The following is a 15,749-nucleotide window of genomic DNA, read 5'->3' as shown; positions in this document are numbered from 1 at the left end:
CAACATGGCAACTCTATTTATAAGCTATGTGGGTAAACAGTCCATGTAACTGCACAGTAATTGTACAGAGTTCCTACAGATGATAGAGCAATAATTAACTTAGTAATTGCATGTGCCAGAATAGCCCTGGAACTTCTACAATGTGTTTTGGATGCTTGCTTGCTTTCTCACCTCCTGTTTGAGGGAAGAAAGGCTTCCACTGACAATAAATCACACTCAGAGCATCTCTCCTCTGTGGACAGTGCAGCTGCTTTATAGAAAGGGTACCTCTTCAGCTTTTCCCCATAACCAGAACTAAGGACAGAAGTAGAAGTCTAGGTTAAAAAAAGGAGGGAGAAAAAGGCAAAAAAGAAAACAACATCAAATTCTTCCATGTTTCAGACGCAGAGACCCAAACTTTGGGCAATACAAAGCTGGATTTGTGTCTGATAAACTGAGCAACTCCCTTTGGATGTGAGAAGAGAACTGCAGATGCTTTAGAAGTGATGCCAACAAGCTCCTGATTTTGGGGAGGAAATTCAGTGTCCCAGTTCAGGTTTATGATGAAATCATACAATGTGAGCAAAACGCCATGCAGGCATGTCTCTTCTGATGAGGAACATTAATGCATCCATTCACCTTCATGGAAGTGTGCCAGTTTTCTCCTGCTGAACCTCTGGACTGGGTCTACCTCCAAATGGAGGGAGGAGATCTGGTTGATAGACTGAACAAGTTGATACCCAGATGAGGTTTTCAAGGATGCCCCATCTACCAGGATGCGGGGTTGTCTGGGTTAGGTGGGTATGTGGTACAGCTGTTGTGCAGGGTGTCTGGGGCCATTCGGAGGGGGTGGTTGCATGCTGGAGGTGCTCACCTGGCCCTGGGTGTACTGCAGAAAAGGGAGTGCTCCAAGAAAAATGATGCCTCTTTCAGTTCCAGCTCCATTGCTTTGCCATGCCAGAAGGGAGCAGGGCTGAGGCTCTGGGGATCTTCCTCCAACACCTGTGCCATGGTGCACATGCCAGTGAGTGCCAGGCTAGGTCCTCACTGAGAAAGCCCCTTTATCAAACCTCTGCCACCAGTGTGAGGAGTCCAGGGCAAATGCTGTCAGTCTTTGCGCTGCTGAGGACAGCCCTGGCTTCTCCTCGCCTGACAACACACCTTGTCATGCTGTGCCATTGCTCAGAGAGCCATCATGAAGCTGGTGGGTGGTTGTCAGCCCTGTGCCAGCCTTGCTTGGGCCACTTGCTGTCAGATGCATGGCTTTGGGTTGGAGAAAGAAGGGAACAGAGAGCAGCTGAGGCACAGGGTGGTGAGATCAGAGCGTGATCCACCTAACTCAGAGCCTCAGTGCCCCTTAGGGCCTTGAGCCACTAAACCCCAGTCAGCTGTAACACCAGAGCATGCATGACATAGTCTTCAAATATTAAAAACCAACCTTCATGTAAACAGCTTATGACTCCAGGCTGGTTCAAGGAGCCACATAGGCTCCCCACAGCCCTTAGCACTGAAGTGATAGCCTTAGAGACTGCCACATACAGAGCCTACATAGTTTCTGATCTTGCTCCTTGGCTATGGGGAAGGGCAGGAGAGTGAAGACTTCAAGACCTGTTGGAAAGAAAACAGTGGAATGTGCCCATGAAGGCATCCAAGGAGAGAAGGAGAATGTGAAAGCAATCTTCCAGTACCTCAGGGGGGCTACAAAAAAGCTGCTTTAGGGTCCCTTCCAACTCAAACCATTACACGATTCTATGATTCTCTGAAAAGATGAAACCACCTTGCAAGTGCCATTCTTCAAGAAACATTGCGCACCAGAGACTGCCCCAGAAATCCCTCTTCTTCCCAACTCCCTCTTTGCTCTGCTCTTCATGGTAGTGCCACCTCATCATGCACCATTTACCAGCGTAGGACAGATGTGTCCATGAAGTCTACCTCACAATGCTGAAGATGTGCTTGGTGAAGGGGTGAGGCTTCTATCAGGACATCACAGGTCCCAGTGCTACTCGTAGAGGGGTTTCCTACACAACTGCTATGCAACTTCTACCCTTCCCATTCTGACTTCCTCCAACCCTGCTTCTCCCCAGACCTCTGCTCTTTCCCTCTTCCTCTTCCAGGAGAGGGGACGAGGTCCCATGGAACCATGTACTGCTTTTGTTCCTGGCAGCCAAGTGATACATCCTACTATGCAGCCAGAGAAACTCCTGCAGAAAAGCACTGTCCAGCCAGAAAGATCCTCCCTGGTTGAGGGCTCTGCATAGAGAAATGTGGGGAACCAGGTCTAGCTGCAAAGTTTGCCCATGTCCACCCCAGCCAAAGAGTCAGCACCCAGCTTGGGGTCACAGGTTCATCTGTCTCAATGGCTTCTAGGAGAATAGAACAATTGCATAAGAGGAGGTCTTTTTCCCCTCTGAGGTAAAATAAAAGCGCAGCAAGAGCTGCATGGATCCATGCTCCAGAGCATCAGGAACACAGATGTAGTTTTCAGTTCATAACCCTGCTCTAATACTGAATTCACCCTGTGACTTCCAGAAAACCACATAATAGTTTTCCACCAGTTGTGCCTTCCCTCTCCTCTGCCCCAGGCTCTGATCATCAGTAGGTGATGCATATGAACAGGCTTTTGATAGGGAAGGGCTCCTGCCTCTTCAGAACGTTGATGCCCACTGATGCCAAACAAGGGGAACCTCCGCACTCATAACCTACTTTTTCCTTGACCTGGAAAAGTGGGATTGGTTTGAACTTGAGGCAGGAGACAAGTGAAGGGCAAAGGAGATGGGAGAAGTGCCTTTTTAAATGTTCCTTTGCCTCTCACCTCTGCATCACATGGTGGTGTCACTTATGACTGAGTTTGATGCAGTGCAGCTGACTTGCACCAGCTGAGGGGCTGGCACACAATCCTCCCCTATAAGTGCCTCTGACATGGGGTAGAGAAGGGCTTGTGCTGGGATATATCCCTGCCTGCACTGCAGCAAGGTGAGAAATGATGGACCTTCACCCGGGCACTCTGCAACGGGGTCTGCTGCCCACTCCAAACCCCTTCACATAAAGAGAAGGAGAGTGAGGTGGCTGCTAAAGGGGCATCAACAACACAGGTCTCACCTCACCAAGGGCCACAAGCCCTGCACCTTGCTTGGAAGTGTTTGTGCCAGTGGCAATAGAGTTGTGAGCTCTCGCTGCCTTCTACTCTCTACTGGTGTTCTTCCCTTGGGGTCTTCATGCACTTCACTGCAGATGCTCAGGGCCTCCGACCATTGTGTGTCCAACACCACATGGAGGTGTCTGCCTTTGCATACCCAACTTATTTTACTGCCTTACAGAGCAACACAGCTCAGAAAAAAAAAAATTTAACTTGCAATTTGCTGTCACACATGGGATTGGGGTGTTAATGTAAGCCTCTACTGAGAGCATCCACAAAATGCTCATGGAAAAGGTAAGCCCGGCTCTTGACAGGACCAGTCTGGGGGATGAAGGAAAGCTACCCATCAAGCCACAAGAAGGAACAGTGCTACGCAGTCAGCAGCAGTCATCTTTCTTTACTATGGACCACATAAGATCAGAAAAATAACCTGGTTAACAAGAGACCTAGCAGCTAACAAAACGTCATGCTATAGGACATACAAGAGAGGCCAAGCACAATTACCAGAACAAAATAGCAACTGAGGAGGCAAGGAAACCCCAGGGTGGTGTGCAGGGTGCTGCAGGAGATGATGCCCTATAGCAAACGTGGTATCGACATGCCTGTGTGCACACCTGTGTGTGCATGGGGCCAGCTGCCTTTAGAACAAGTCAAAGGGTCTTCACCTCCTACACAACTCCAGTATCTCCAGCACAATGATTATAAACTTATCTTCACAGAAAAAAAAAATTATCCTAAGAACTATGTGCAAGGATTGTTTCTTCAGGTACAGTGAAAGGAGGGCAGATGGGAAAACACCCTTCTCAGTCCTGTCCTTGGGACTCCTGCCCACTCCTCGCTGGCACCACAACCCTCCCCAGCAACCCTCTGTGGCTTTGCCTTCAGTGAATCCCCAACAAGCCTTTTCAGAAAAAGAAGAAAGAAAAAAAGGTATTGCTGCTTTTTCTTGTCATACTTTTTTCCTCTCTCTCTCCCCTTCCTTTCCCCTTAAAAATGTTTACTTTCAGAAATTCCATTCCTGCAGAGATTCCTCCCGGGCTCTGAGGTCTTCGCGCTCCACCCTCCTCTTCTGCAGTCAGAAAAACTGAGTCTTGATGTCTCTTTGGTTAAAAAAAAAATAATAAAATAACACAAACAAATAACACACAGCCCAGTATGATCCCATCCACCCCTCGACGCCTGATGAGAGGGTGTCTGTGGAAGAAGGAAGAATCAGAGACAAGCTGTCTGCTCTCTGGAAGCTGAGGTCCCCAAACTGCCTGGCCAACTGTCCTGCTCTCATACAGTGGTCGCTGGCCCGTACTGGAGCACCAGAGGGGATGTCTCCTTGATCCGGACATAGAACTGCCCCTCAGGCCGGGTCGTTTGGAGGAACAGAGGCAAGAAGTCATCAGGAAGCCACCTCTCACTGTCATCGGAAGCAAACACCAGTCCAAAGTGCTCCAGCTGCTCCTCGCCATAGCAGAAGGCGGCCGAGTCACCCAGAACACCGCGGGACATCTCATTCATCTCGAGCACCACCAGCTTCACCACCTCCCCAGCAGACGTCTGGCTGGTGATGTGTAGCTGCAGAAAGAGAAGAGAGATGGGATATAAAAGGGAGAAATGGATGTCAGGGGGAGGAATGAGGAGGAACTGGGGGCCAGAGCCAGCGGTGATTGGGAGGGTGAAGAACTGCCACCCCGTGGTGCCTGGTGAGCAAACAGCAGCAGCCCAGCATGGAGCTGTGGGCAAGTTGTGCCCCAGGATACCAGAACTCCTGTACTGCTTCCTTGCCTCCACTACACTGAGTCCTTACAGCTCAGCTCTTGCATGTGGTACCTACATTCGCCTGCTCAGCTCAGGCTGCCCACCATCCCATTATCTGCTCTGGAGAGGGATAGTCCCAGCCCTGCTCCTGGAATCTGTATAAAGTCCCCCTCATCAGCAGGATCCAGACCATCAGACCAGCTGAACCACAATGGCTCTGCCAAACTAGTGGTGCTGAGCTGATGCCTCTTTGGGAAGTGGCACTAGATTTCATCCCATTTACAAGCTCAAGGTTCTCCCACCAACAGCTATCCTTCCATTTCCTTGGGGACTGCCCATGAATCCCAAATACAGCCAAGAAAACGAGCTCATCTGGGATTCTGAATGCTAATGACCATTGGGAGCCCGCTATTTGATTTAAAAGGCCCTGAAGCAGGACATCCATCCTCACCCAGGCAAGGCGATGGTTTCCTTTGGCTCCTTGGTAAGGGCTTGTGGCAGTGACTCGGCAGGGTGGTCCAAGCCCTCAGGCCACGTGAGACCTGCCAGCTCCCAACAACCACTGCAGGGCTCAGCTAATTTACACTAGCCCAGGAGCCTTTCCTTTTAATTTGCTTTTCTTAGAGAAGAACCTCATAAAACACTTCCAAACAGGCATGTCCAGAGCTTTGCAACTTCAAAAGCCACATGGGCAGCCTGCCAGGAACCCAAGGGCTGCACTTCAGTGGCACAGAAATCTATGGAAATTTCTCCAATGGAAAATAAATACCATGAGGCAGATTCCCCCCTGCTCCTAACACCCTGCTGGGTGTGGAGACACCAGCTATCAGAGCTGCCTGGCAAAAAAAATCTGCCCTTGGCTCTGCCCTTCCTCTGCCATTTTATGGGCACAATGCACTCAGGCTGCTCAGTCAGCCTTGGCTCTGGGCACTGGGAATGTTGAAAGGGATGTTTCAACAGGGGAAGAAGCTTCATGGTGGGAGGAAAGGAGGTGGCAGAGACAGAGGGGGACCTGCCAAAGATGTGTCCTGGAAGACCCATGGGGCATCCCATCCAGAGCAGATAAGGGTGACCGGAGATGCTGGGTTAGCTCTCAGAAGCAAAGCCCTCATGGAGAGGAATCAGGTCACATAGCAGCTCCAGCAGACCCCAATGCCTGAGAGAGGAAGCAGCTTTGCCTGCATCCCTTTCATGAGCTGGAGATGAGTGGCTCCTGCTCTCCTTTCCTCAAAGGCACACGTGGCTGGAAGGTGGGAACACAGACTCTGGGGTGAGGAGAGGCTGTGGGAGGGCCAGGGCAGAGCCAGGGGGGTGATGGCTGGATGGTCATCTGCAGGGCTGATGCGGTTGAACACGAGGAAGTGGTGAAGGAAACTCATCTATGTGACCTTTGCTCCCTGCCTGCCCACTCCTGATGGCACTAACCTACTGAACCATAGGCTGAGAGCTGAACCACAGCTCTGATGCCTTGTGCCTCCAAAATTCCTGATCCCATGGCCCTGGCTCATCCCCTCTGCCGCTACAGCTATCACTCCTGAAGAATCACACACCCTACCCCTAGGCAGGGACACAGGGACTCAGGGCAGGAGTGCTGTGAGTATCCAGGGGACCTCACCCCTGGGATAGTAGAGGATGGAGAGAGAAGTATCAGGTGAGGGGCATGTGAGCCCCTGCTGCCCACCTCTCCATCCTGCCATCCCTTTCCATTTGTGCCCAGCAGAGCTGAGGGGCTGCCCTTTGCAGGCTCCAGTACCTTGACACTGGTCTCTTTGGAGAGTCCAGTCTCGTACTGAGGGCAGACACGCAAGGTGACAGAGCCCAGCTTCTTCCCTTGATCACCCAAGCACCCAGGCTGCTCCAGCTGCTCCTGGAAGTTCTGAGTCCACTCGGCCGAGCGCGTCCGGAAGATGGGCTGGGAGCCCTGTGTGCTGCGGCCGCACTCGGGCCTGGGTGTCAGCGCAGCACCCAGCTTGCGCTGGCTGCAGTGGCCCGTGGTCCTGCTCTCCGTTGGGGAGCTGTCAACAGAGCCAGGGCAGGACTTCCTGGCTGCCTGGCAGAGCGGTTTAGGGAAGTCCAGGCTACTGGTTCGGACACAATACGCCTGCCGCTTCTCCGTGATGCGCAGCAGCTCGATCTGTCGGCTGGGCAGCACGAAGTCACTGTCATAGAGATCAGGGGGTGGCTGGGGCTCCTCCAGTGGTGGTGGCAGTGGTAGGGGGGTCTTGAGCTCATGGTTTTGCAGGACGTCCGGGGCGCTGTCCTGCAGGGTGCAGGCATCCCTCCTGCCACAGCACTCGGGCCCCAAGGAGGAGTATACCAGATCAAGCTCCTTCGGGCTCTGTGCCCTGCTGGAGTCGTAGTCACTGTCAGTAGCCAGGAACACCTCCGAGGAGCCCTCCTCATCTGACAGCCCATGTGAGTCTGCAAGGTATGCAAGAGAAGCAAAAAGAGGTTCAGCCTTGGTGTTGGCAACCCCAGCTGAGGGGTTGGACTCATTTGCACCAGATGGAGTCCAGGGAAGCCCCAGAGTGTTCAATCCCTCGCTGTACACCATCCTGCCCTTGCCAAGACACAGGCAGAGCAGGTCCTCCCCCAAATGAGACCAACTGCTCTGCCTGTTTCCCCATGGTGCAGGGGCAGCCCGAGCCCACCAGGCAGGAGCTTTGCAAAGCCAGGTCCTTACCAGAGTTGAGCTTACGGTTGGTCTCTGGTGAGGGTGCCGGGGAGGTGAGGTACTCGAGGTGGGATGAGGTGGACTGGGCTTTCTCCTTCATTGCACCTCCAGCCTCACTGAGGAAGCCACTAAGAGACACCCCACAGGAGGGCTGCTTGTACCGGGCATGTTGCAGGGCATCCATAATCCAGCGCATCTCGCGCCAGATCTCCTCCATTTGCTGCCAAAATAGGACAGGATGGATCCCTTTCAAAAAGCAAACAGCAGCAACAAAAAAGTCCCACAGCAAAACATGGGCTCTCCCACACACTTTTCCAAAGAGGCAAAAGCAGGAATCCCTGAGCCAGGAAATCCCAAATTAGTGCTCTCAGGTGGGAAGATGCTACTTCTACCACTGCTGGTTCAAGCACCCAGCATGGGTGCTCTTTTCAAACAGCCATTCCAAAATGCACTTCCAGGCCCTTTTCTAGCAAGGTGGGGAGCCACAGAGCAGGAGCTTTTGGCTCTCCTATCAGGATTTTTATTGTGACTATTGCTGCACAAAGCCCTGCCTGCTGCTGCCCCAGAGAAACCCCACGGGGTCCCAGCCAACAGGACCAGTGAACTGCCCCAGTGCAGATGCTTCTGCAGCTCATTCATGACATCACTGTCCTGGCTACATCCCTCAGGCACAGTCAAGTTCAGTTCCTTCCCAGCATGCTCCCACTGTGCACACCTGAATATAGTCCTGAACCTGCTGGTGCCTCTGCTTTGCGGTGGAGAGCTCGGCATCGGAGAAGGCTTCTCTGAGGCTCTGCTGAGAGAGGAGCGACTCCAGCTCCAAGAGCGCAGATACCTGACAGTACTGGGTGATGAACTCCTGGTCGTATGTGAAGAAGTGGACTGAGGAATGGAAAAAAAGAAGGGGGAATTGAAAAACATCAGGTATTGTCTGTGGATGCCCTACAGGTTCCTCCCAGCTCACTGAACACAGGGAGGAGGGACTGCTGTCCTCTAGTCTACCTGAAGAGCCTGCAGCATCCCCCTCCATCCCTCCTCTCCTGGAGCTCCAGCACACCCCACTGCCCATCCCAGCTCTCAGGAGGTCCCAGAGGACAAGGAGACCACCAAGGTTGGGTTTTGGTATTCCCTCTCCGCACCTAACTCGAAGATCTGCAGTGGCAGCGTGAGGAAGCCAGAGCGAGGGGTGTAGGGGTTGTTCTGGCCTGGGGCGGTGCAGACGTCATCTGACGGAGGCAGCAGCAGCAGGAAGGAGACCTGGCCCCCGAAGTCCAGCACTTCTTGGCTGTACAGACGGAAATCTTTGGCCTGCAAGAAGACACTGCAGTAAGGCTGCAAACATCACCTGGTGGGCCCTCCAGCAAGTGCTCATCCACAGTGGAGTCCTCAGGGACTGCCTGAAGCCAGGGGACATTGCTGTTTCCGCACACAGCCAGCACTCCTGGCTTCTGGCATAAAATACACACTTCCCTGTTTCTTACTTCTTCTAAAAGTCTCTCTACCTCTTGCAACGGGATGTTCACCAGGGTCATCAGCTCCTTGATGGCCACTTGGAGCTCCTGAAACAAGTGGTTCTGGGAGGTCTCAGCCTCTGGTTCTGCAGGAACAGGCTCCTCCACGCCAACCATCTTCTGCAGCCATTCCCACTCCTCCCTGGAGAAGGGCAGAGAAAGACACATGAAGGAGGGAGCAGCTTAGGATGCACCTGAACATATAATAACTACAGGAACTATATTTGGTCAGCCATTCCTCCCCCAGACAGTGCAGCATCCCCAGGGATAAAGTGGTAGAGGGGGGTCTTGGTTTGCGACAGATTCAAGCTGCCCTGCATGGCAGGCAGCGGGGCTGAAAGGCTGAGAGAGTTGGGTTTGTTCAGCCTGGACAAGAGAAGGCTCCTTAAAGGGAGACCTTAGAGCAGCTCCAGTGCCTAAAGGGGCTACAAGAAACCTGGAGAGGGGCTTTGGACAAGGGCCTGTAGGGACAGGACAAGGGGCAATGGCTTTAACCTGACAGAGGGGAGACTGAGATGAGCTCTTAGGCAGAAGTTCTTCCCTGTGAGGGTGCTGAGGCACTGGCACAGGGTGCCCAGAGAAGCTGTGGCTGCCCCATCCCTGGCAGTGTTCAAGGCCAGGTTGGATGGGGCTTGGAGCAACCTGGTATGGTGGGAGGTGTCCCTGCCCATGGCAGGGGGTTGGAACTGGATGAGCTTTAAGGTCCTTTGCAACCCAAACCTGTCTGGAATTTTATGATTCTATGGCTCTCTGAATGAGATGCTGCTGTCAGGAGATGAAGAACAGAAGCAAGAGGTGATGTGGACTCTTTTGCCCAATGGAACAGAGGAGCCTGGCTGCTCTGCAAGCCCCACCTGGAGATGTTGGGATTAGAGCGAATCTTGACGTGGCACAGGATGTTAGGGAGTTGCTCTGGCACCAGCACTCGGATCTGATCCACGGCACTGCAGAGCTTCAAGTAGCCCAAGTAGAGGCCCGGGGAGAGGGCATGGCTGCTCCGCTGGTGGTAAGCCAGCTTGTCCTAAGGAAAAAGGCACCACTGAATGGAGCAAGCTCTAGCAGGGGGGCTCTCCTCTGCCCTGGTGCCAGCTGCCATGGCACAGCCAGCCCAGCCAGCAGAAGGGAAGCAGCAAAGTACAATCTGTTGCTGCCTGATGAGCCTGGCACCAGCTTGATGCCTCCCCTTGAAGTTACACAGGGTTTCTGCAGGCTGGCTGTGCTCTGCGCTCTCTCTGCCTGCAGCCAGCACTGAACCCTTGGTGGCCCAAGGAGGAGCAGGAGTACTGGCAGTCCCACAATTGAGCCAAAGGCAATTCCCTGCAGCAACAGCACCGGGCAGCACCTGGATGGAGATCAGCAGCATGTCCAGAGCAGTGGGCTCCTCCGGGGAGGACACAGACTTGCGACTGCTCTGCAGCTTGCAGATGGGAACCCAGCGGACACTCTCGAAGGTCTGGTTGGTCTTCACCTCCTTCAGAGTGACGATGAGGATATTGCCCTGTTTGTCTTTGACAGGCTCAAAGAAGACCTGCCCCAGGTCCTGGATACCCAGCAGCCCCTGCACAAAGGGATGGGAGGGCAGGAGAAAGACAGTGTCAGGTGACATCCTCAAAGCACAATGCTCTGTGGCCAAGTTGGCCGGTGCTTGGAGCAACCTGCTCTAGTGGAAGACGTCCCTGACCGTGGCAGGGGGTTGGAACTGGATGAGCTTTAAGGTAATTTCCAACCCAAACCATTCCATGATTCTATGACTGGCAGCTGCCTGCTGGAAAATAACCTGCCTGGTGAAAAACCCACTGAGAGCTCCCAGCCTTTCTGCATGAGATTGCCATGAAGCCAGACATCTCATGGACTAGAGAGGACAAGGCAGGGGCATCCCAAGCTGCCACTGACTGAGACCTGGGCAGGACCAGCAGAGCCTGCAGCTTTCCTGGCTGCAGCACGTCCACATGCTGCTCCCAAGTGCCCCACAAGAAGCACTTGCTCCCCATCCAGACCACCCTCACCTGCATTTGAGAGATGGCCAGCAGCATCTTGAAGCGTGTCTGCAGGATGCAGGAGCAGGATGACTGGGAGACGGTGACACACTGCCGCAGCCACAGGATCTCATCCCACATACATGCCACCTGCAACACACCAAAGGACTGTCACCACTGGCTGCTGCTGCTTCACACACACAAGGTGTCTTGGGGAAATCCATTTGCCTTTCTGTTTGAGCTGGGTTAAGGATGTGCCTCTTAGCAGAGGTGAGATTTCCAATGCCATAGACACCCCAAGAGCCTGTACCTGAGGCAAGTACCATGTGTGTCCACTCAGACATCTGTCTTCATCTAGGACTAAGACTTTAAGTTTGAGTAGAAGATAGCCAAGGGAAGGAAGGGGAAGGTAGCCTTCTCCTTCACTAGGAGCAAAAGATTTTGTCCCTGAGCTGCCCACCTGCCCTTTAACTAAGCCTAATGACAGCAAAGACCAGCAGCGCCCTGCACATCCTGCTTTGTACAGCAGAGGCAGAGCTGCCGTGGCAGGATCAGTTAAACAGCCAAGAAGCTGCTGGCATCCCTGCAGAGAGGCAGCAAGCATCCCCTGTGTGCACTGGTGCATTGTCCCACCTTTGGACTTCCAGGGGCTGGGCTGGAAGTGCCATTCCCTAGTGGCTTCTTGGTCCAAGCCTGCGCTGCTGCAGCAGCCGGGGTGGAGGGAATCTGCTGCCATCTGAAGGCAAGCAGCGGTCCATGATGGCCACTTGGCTCACCCAGGGCTGCTGCTGGCTCTTGGCATTGTTCAGCCCCGCAGTGGCACAGTGGAGGTCCTGGAGGCAGCACCAGGAAGCCCAGGAACCACCAGATGTTGTGTTGTCTGATGCTCACTTTGTGCCCATGGGGTGTCCCCTGACACTTCTCCCAGCCCTGAATGAGACCCAACCAGCCCCAGTGAGAATGCTCAAGCATGATGAGCACTGCTGCCTGCACAGGCAGCACTGGGGAAGGTGCTGCAATGAAGGTGCTCTACAGATCATGAGACTCTTGAAGGACACAGTGTCCAGGGTGGTGGCCATCATCTCAGCAGCATCCGGGGTGGCAGTGTTCAAGGCCAGGTTGGATGGGCCTTGGGCAACCTGGTCTAGTGGAACGTGTCCCTGCCCATGGCAGGGGGTTGGAACTGGATGAGCTTTAAGGTCACTTCCAATCCAAACCAGTCTGGGGTGCTATGATTCTGTGTGTCAATAGACACACTGCTGCTGTGTTCCAGCACACAGCACAGGATCCCTAGCCAACCCACCTTGGTGAACCAGAGAAAATCCTGCATGAGCAGGCAGGAGTAGGTGTCATCAATCTCCACCACAGGGATCTGGTCTTCATGGGTCACCAGGATGTTGTCATCCTTGTAGAAGATGGTTGTCAGGTAGAGGCCCCTGCATGGGAGGAAAGACAGACTTCAGTGTCACCCCTGGCTGCCAGCTTCATTTCCTAAGGGTCTCTCTAGCAAGGGAAAAGGAGATGCCCTGCCCCAGGTCCAGCTTCTCCCCAGCAGTCTGTGTCAGAAGAGGCACAAACCTAGTACAGGAGCACAAACAGGAACCCAGAGCTGCCAGTGAGGCAAGCTTGGCTGATGCCACAGCTGATGCCCCCAGCACAACAGAGGGGGATGTGGCCAGGCCTGTGCAGGAGACACACTGTGGTGCCTGCAGGCCAAGGGTGAGGGTGGGCAGTGAGAAGCTGGTGGGGTCTAGAGGAGGATGGAATGTTGGGTGATACTCAGAGATCAGGTGCAGGGCTTGGCCAGTCCAAATGGAGACACCAAGGAGAAGTGTTTGATTTCTTGGCAATGGGAATCCTCTCTGCTGACACCACCAGCTTGCTCAAGGCAAGAACCCACTTCTGCACACCCCCAGACTCCACAGGTGCACACAGCCCTGTGTGCCCACTGGGAGAGGGGCTCTTCACCAGCCTCTCACCGCTTCAGCGTCTTGAGGAACTTGCTGCCAGGATGGAAGAGGTGCTTGAGGCTCTTGGAGACCGAGTGTTTCCTGCTCTGGGGCTGGTTCTTGCAGGGCTCTGGGGAGCAGAGAGCAGAGGATGCTGCAGCACAAGATGAAGAGCTGGACCAGCATGGCATGCCAAGTCTCTGCCAAGGTCTCCATGCCCAAGCTGTCTCCCTGCTGTGCTCATCCATGGGACAGACATACTCCTGGTACCACCTTAGCCCCCTGGACCACACCACAACTCTGGATGCCCTCCCCCCTTCTTGCCAGACTCCCCATGCACTCACCATGGCACAGGCAGTGCTGGTGGACAGTCTTCACCTGCCCCAGTAGATGATCCAGAGCTTCAGCCTGTCCCCTTCGCCGTGGGGCCCGGCCATCGTACTCCCGCCAGTCTGGGGGGGACATACTAGCATCACCCCTTTGTCTGGGGGCAAAAGGGAGTCCCATGCCCTCCTTCCCATGGTACTTCACCTCCCAGCATGGCACAGCATGGCACGGCACCAGATGTGGGTGCTGGGCATCTCTGGGCAGGCTTTGGGAGATTCCCAGGAGCACAGCAGCCCCTGGCCACCCTGCAGCACAGCAGAGACACAGCACAGGGGAAGAACAAGGTCCCATCTGTTGCTGCTGCTCTTTGCTGGCCTTAAAAAATAAAATACTTTCCAGTGTCTTCTTCCAGGTCTTCCCTGGAGCTGCAGCTTTCCCGGGCAAGTGCCAGGAGCTGGGCTCACCTCAGCAAACACATTAATAAGCTCTTGCCAGCAGCAGGACTCAGAACAGGGTTAGGTACCCACCAGCTCTTCGTTACCTTTACATTAATTGCTTCAAACACCCCGTGTCCTGCCTGCTGCTGTTTTCCATGGGAAGTTCAGCTCTGTTAACACTGGCTGCAGCTTGCCACTATTTTTAGTAGCTTTAAAAACACCCAGGGAGGTGCCTGACTATACTCTGCTGGGCCAGGGAGGGATCTTTACTGAAGGGAGAAATATTAATGGAGATAAAAATAAATAAAACCCACTCATGTCTGATTCACTTCTGCGTCAGTGCCATGTAGGAACATGACCCATGTGGGATGGCAAAGGGGCTTTAAAGTGTGTGCAAAGGGACTTACAGTGTGTCAGACATGACTGACACCCTGCCTGGGCATGGCCATGCAGCACAGGCGCAGGCTTTCTACACGCACCTATTTACATATGTGCAAATGTGGTTTTGTATCTTGCACCCTGGTGCTTTGTCTCTTGTGTAGCTGCAGCTAGAGCCACATGGGGCCTGCACAGTTCCAGACCCATTGCTACTCACTGGGGTCAGACCTACACCTCTGATGCTCCCAGGCAGCAGTGTACCTGGTCCCTCGCTGCCTGCTCCCCAGATGCTCATGGTGACACTTCATACACGTCCTGTGGGACCACTATGCAGCAGAGACCTATTCTGGGATGGGTGGTGAGGGGCAGAGGCCACGTGAGAGACCACTCAGCCCTGAACTTCACCCTTTGGGTCTGCTTCTTCCAGTTCAGTCCTTCTAGCCTGGCTACTGCAGCACTCTGGGGTGCATGTGTGACATTGGGTGACTTCTCCCCACTGCTTGCTCCACTGCCAGTGTTGGGAGGTGAGTGCTGACAGTCTGGAGCTTGTGGGTAAGGCTCATGACTCCCATTCCACCTCAGTGCTGGGGAATGCAGGTTCCTGGGGATTGGCTGGATGGGCCTCTTGCCCATCATGCAGTGGTACAGGGAGGGCTTCACACTCACTGCCAACCAGGACCAGGATAGTGCTGAGGCTTCGAGGACACCTCCAGCTGGGGCATCCCACCGTGTCCTCCCTCAGCATGTGCCAGTGGTGGTTTTGCACAAGTTTGCCCACTCTGGGGCAGATGTCACTGAGGTGGTGAGGAGCTGCCCAGCATCAAATGACAAACCTCTGCTGAAAACCACAGGGCTGTTTTTCCTTCCTACAGAGAAGACGGCTGCTCTGCAAAGCATCCTCTTCTCAGCTTCTTTCTTAGGATAAGCTGACACAGGTGGCCTAAAATGGCTCAGCCAGGAGAACTTCAGGTTGAAAAATTGCTATTTGGCAAAGCTTCTATTGCCTGGACACAGCACCTGCCTGCCTGGTCCGAGATCCCAAGTGCTGCCTCCATTGTTGGGTCCACCAGACCCTATACCACCAGGGAGAGAGAGCCTAGAAGGCACGGAGAGCTGCCACTTCCCTGCATTGACCCTGCAGCCAGGTCCAGCTCCTGCTGGCATTCCCAATGGTACTTACTAGAAGGGATGGCAAAAGGGGGCACGGAGGCTTGCGGGGGACCCCAGCCCTTCATGTTGTAGGCAGACACCTGGACGTAGTAAGCTGTGCCCTGCAAAAACGGAAACCACACTCAGCATTCTGGCACTGATCCTGGCTCAGTGTGCAAGAGAAAGAGGATTCCCCCCAGCCCAGTACACCAGGACACCATGGGCAGTACTAAACTGGGAGCCTGCAGCCCAGGTCATCAGCTCTGGCCTCCCCCCACTGCACAAAGCTTGGTATCAGACACTAGAGAACCCCCACAGCCTGGGAGGGTGGCTTTTGCAGGAGAAGCAGAGAAATGATGGGACATTGCAAATGCTCCTTGCCAGGAGATGCTCTAGCCCCAAAGACACAGGACTTCCACAGCCTGGAGGGTCAGAGTGCTGCCTTCCTGCTGGGATGCGCAAGGATCCTGGAGACAGGGAGCTG

At 53.9% G+C, this 15,749-nt stretch overlaps 1 protein-coding gene across 10 annotated transcripts in view; it reads right to left on the bottom strand.

Moving 5' to 3' along the window:
• Window positions 1-424: 424 nt before the first annotated feature.
• Window positions 425-15,749, bottom strand: part of LOC101878352 (ankyrin repeat and fibronectin type-III domain-containing protein 1-like) — a 222,179-nt gene continuing 206,854 nt past the window's right edge. For all 10 annotated transcript variants that reach the window (XM_034065185.1, XM_031050263.2, XM_031050264.2 and 7 more), the window contains 13 exons: window positions 15,297-15,387; window positions 13,319-13,426; window positions 13,005-13,104; window positions 12,329-12,461; window positions 11,056-11,175; window positions 10,392-10,607; window positions 9,904-10,070; window positions 9,041-9,191; window positions 8,678-8,846; window positions 8,254-8,420; window positions 7,548-7,758; window positions 6,618-7,285; window positions 425-4,681 (listed from right to left, as the gene is read on the bottom strand). In XM_034065185.1, coding sequence (XP_033921076.1) covers window positions 4,394-4,681; window positions 6,618-7,285; window positions 7,548-7,758; window positions 8,254-8,420; window positions 8,678-8,846; window positions 9,041-9,191; window positions 9,904-10,070; window positions 10,392-10,607; window positions 11,056-11,175; window positions 12,329-12,461; window positions 13,005-13,104; window positions 13,319-13,426; window positions 15,297-15,387 — 2,589 coding nt within the window. In that variant the 3' untranslated portion in view covers window positions 425-4,393. The remainder of the gene's footprint in view (window positions 4,682-6,617; window positions 7,286-7,547; window positions 7,759-8,253; window positions 8,421-8,677; window positions 8,847-9,040; window positions 9,192-9,903; window positions 10,071-10,391; window positions 10,608-11,055; window positions 11,176-12,328; window positions 12,462-13,004; window positions 13,105-13,318; window positions 13,427-15,296; window positions 15,388-15,749) is intronic.

This window comes from Melopsittacus undulatus, chromosome 8, assembly GCF_012275295.1.
Source record: "Melopsittacus undulatus isolate bMelUnd1 chromosome 8, bMelUnd1.mat.Z, whole genome shotgun sequence".
NCBI lineage: Eukaryota > Metazoa > Chordata > Aves > Psittaciformes > Psittaculidae > Melopsittacus > Melopsittacus undulatus.
This window is presented reverse-complemented; position numbering and strand designations above follow the sequence as displayed.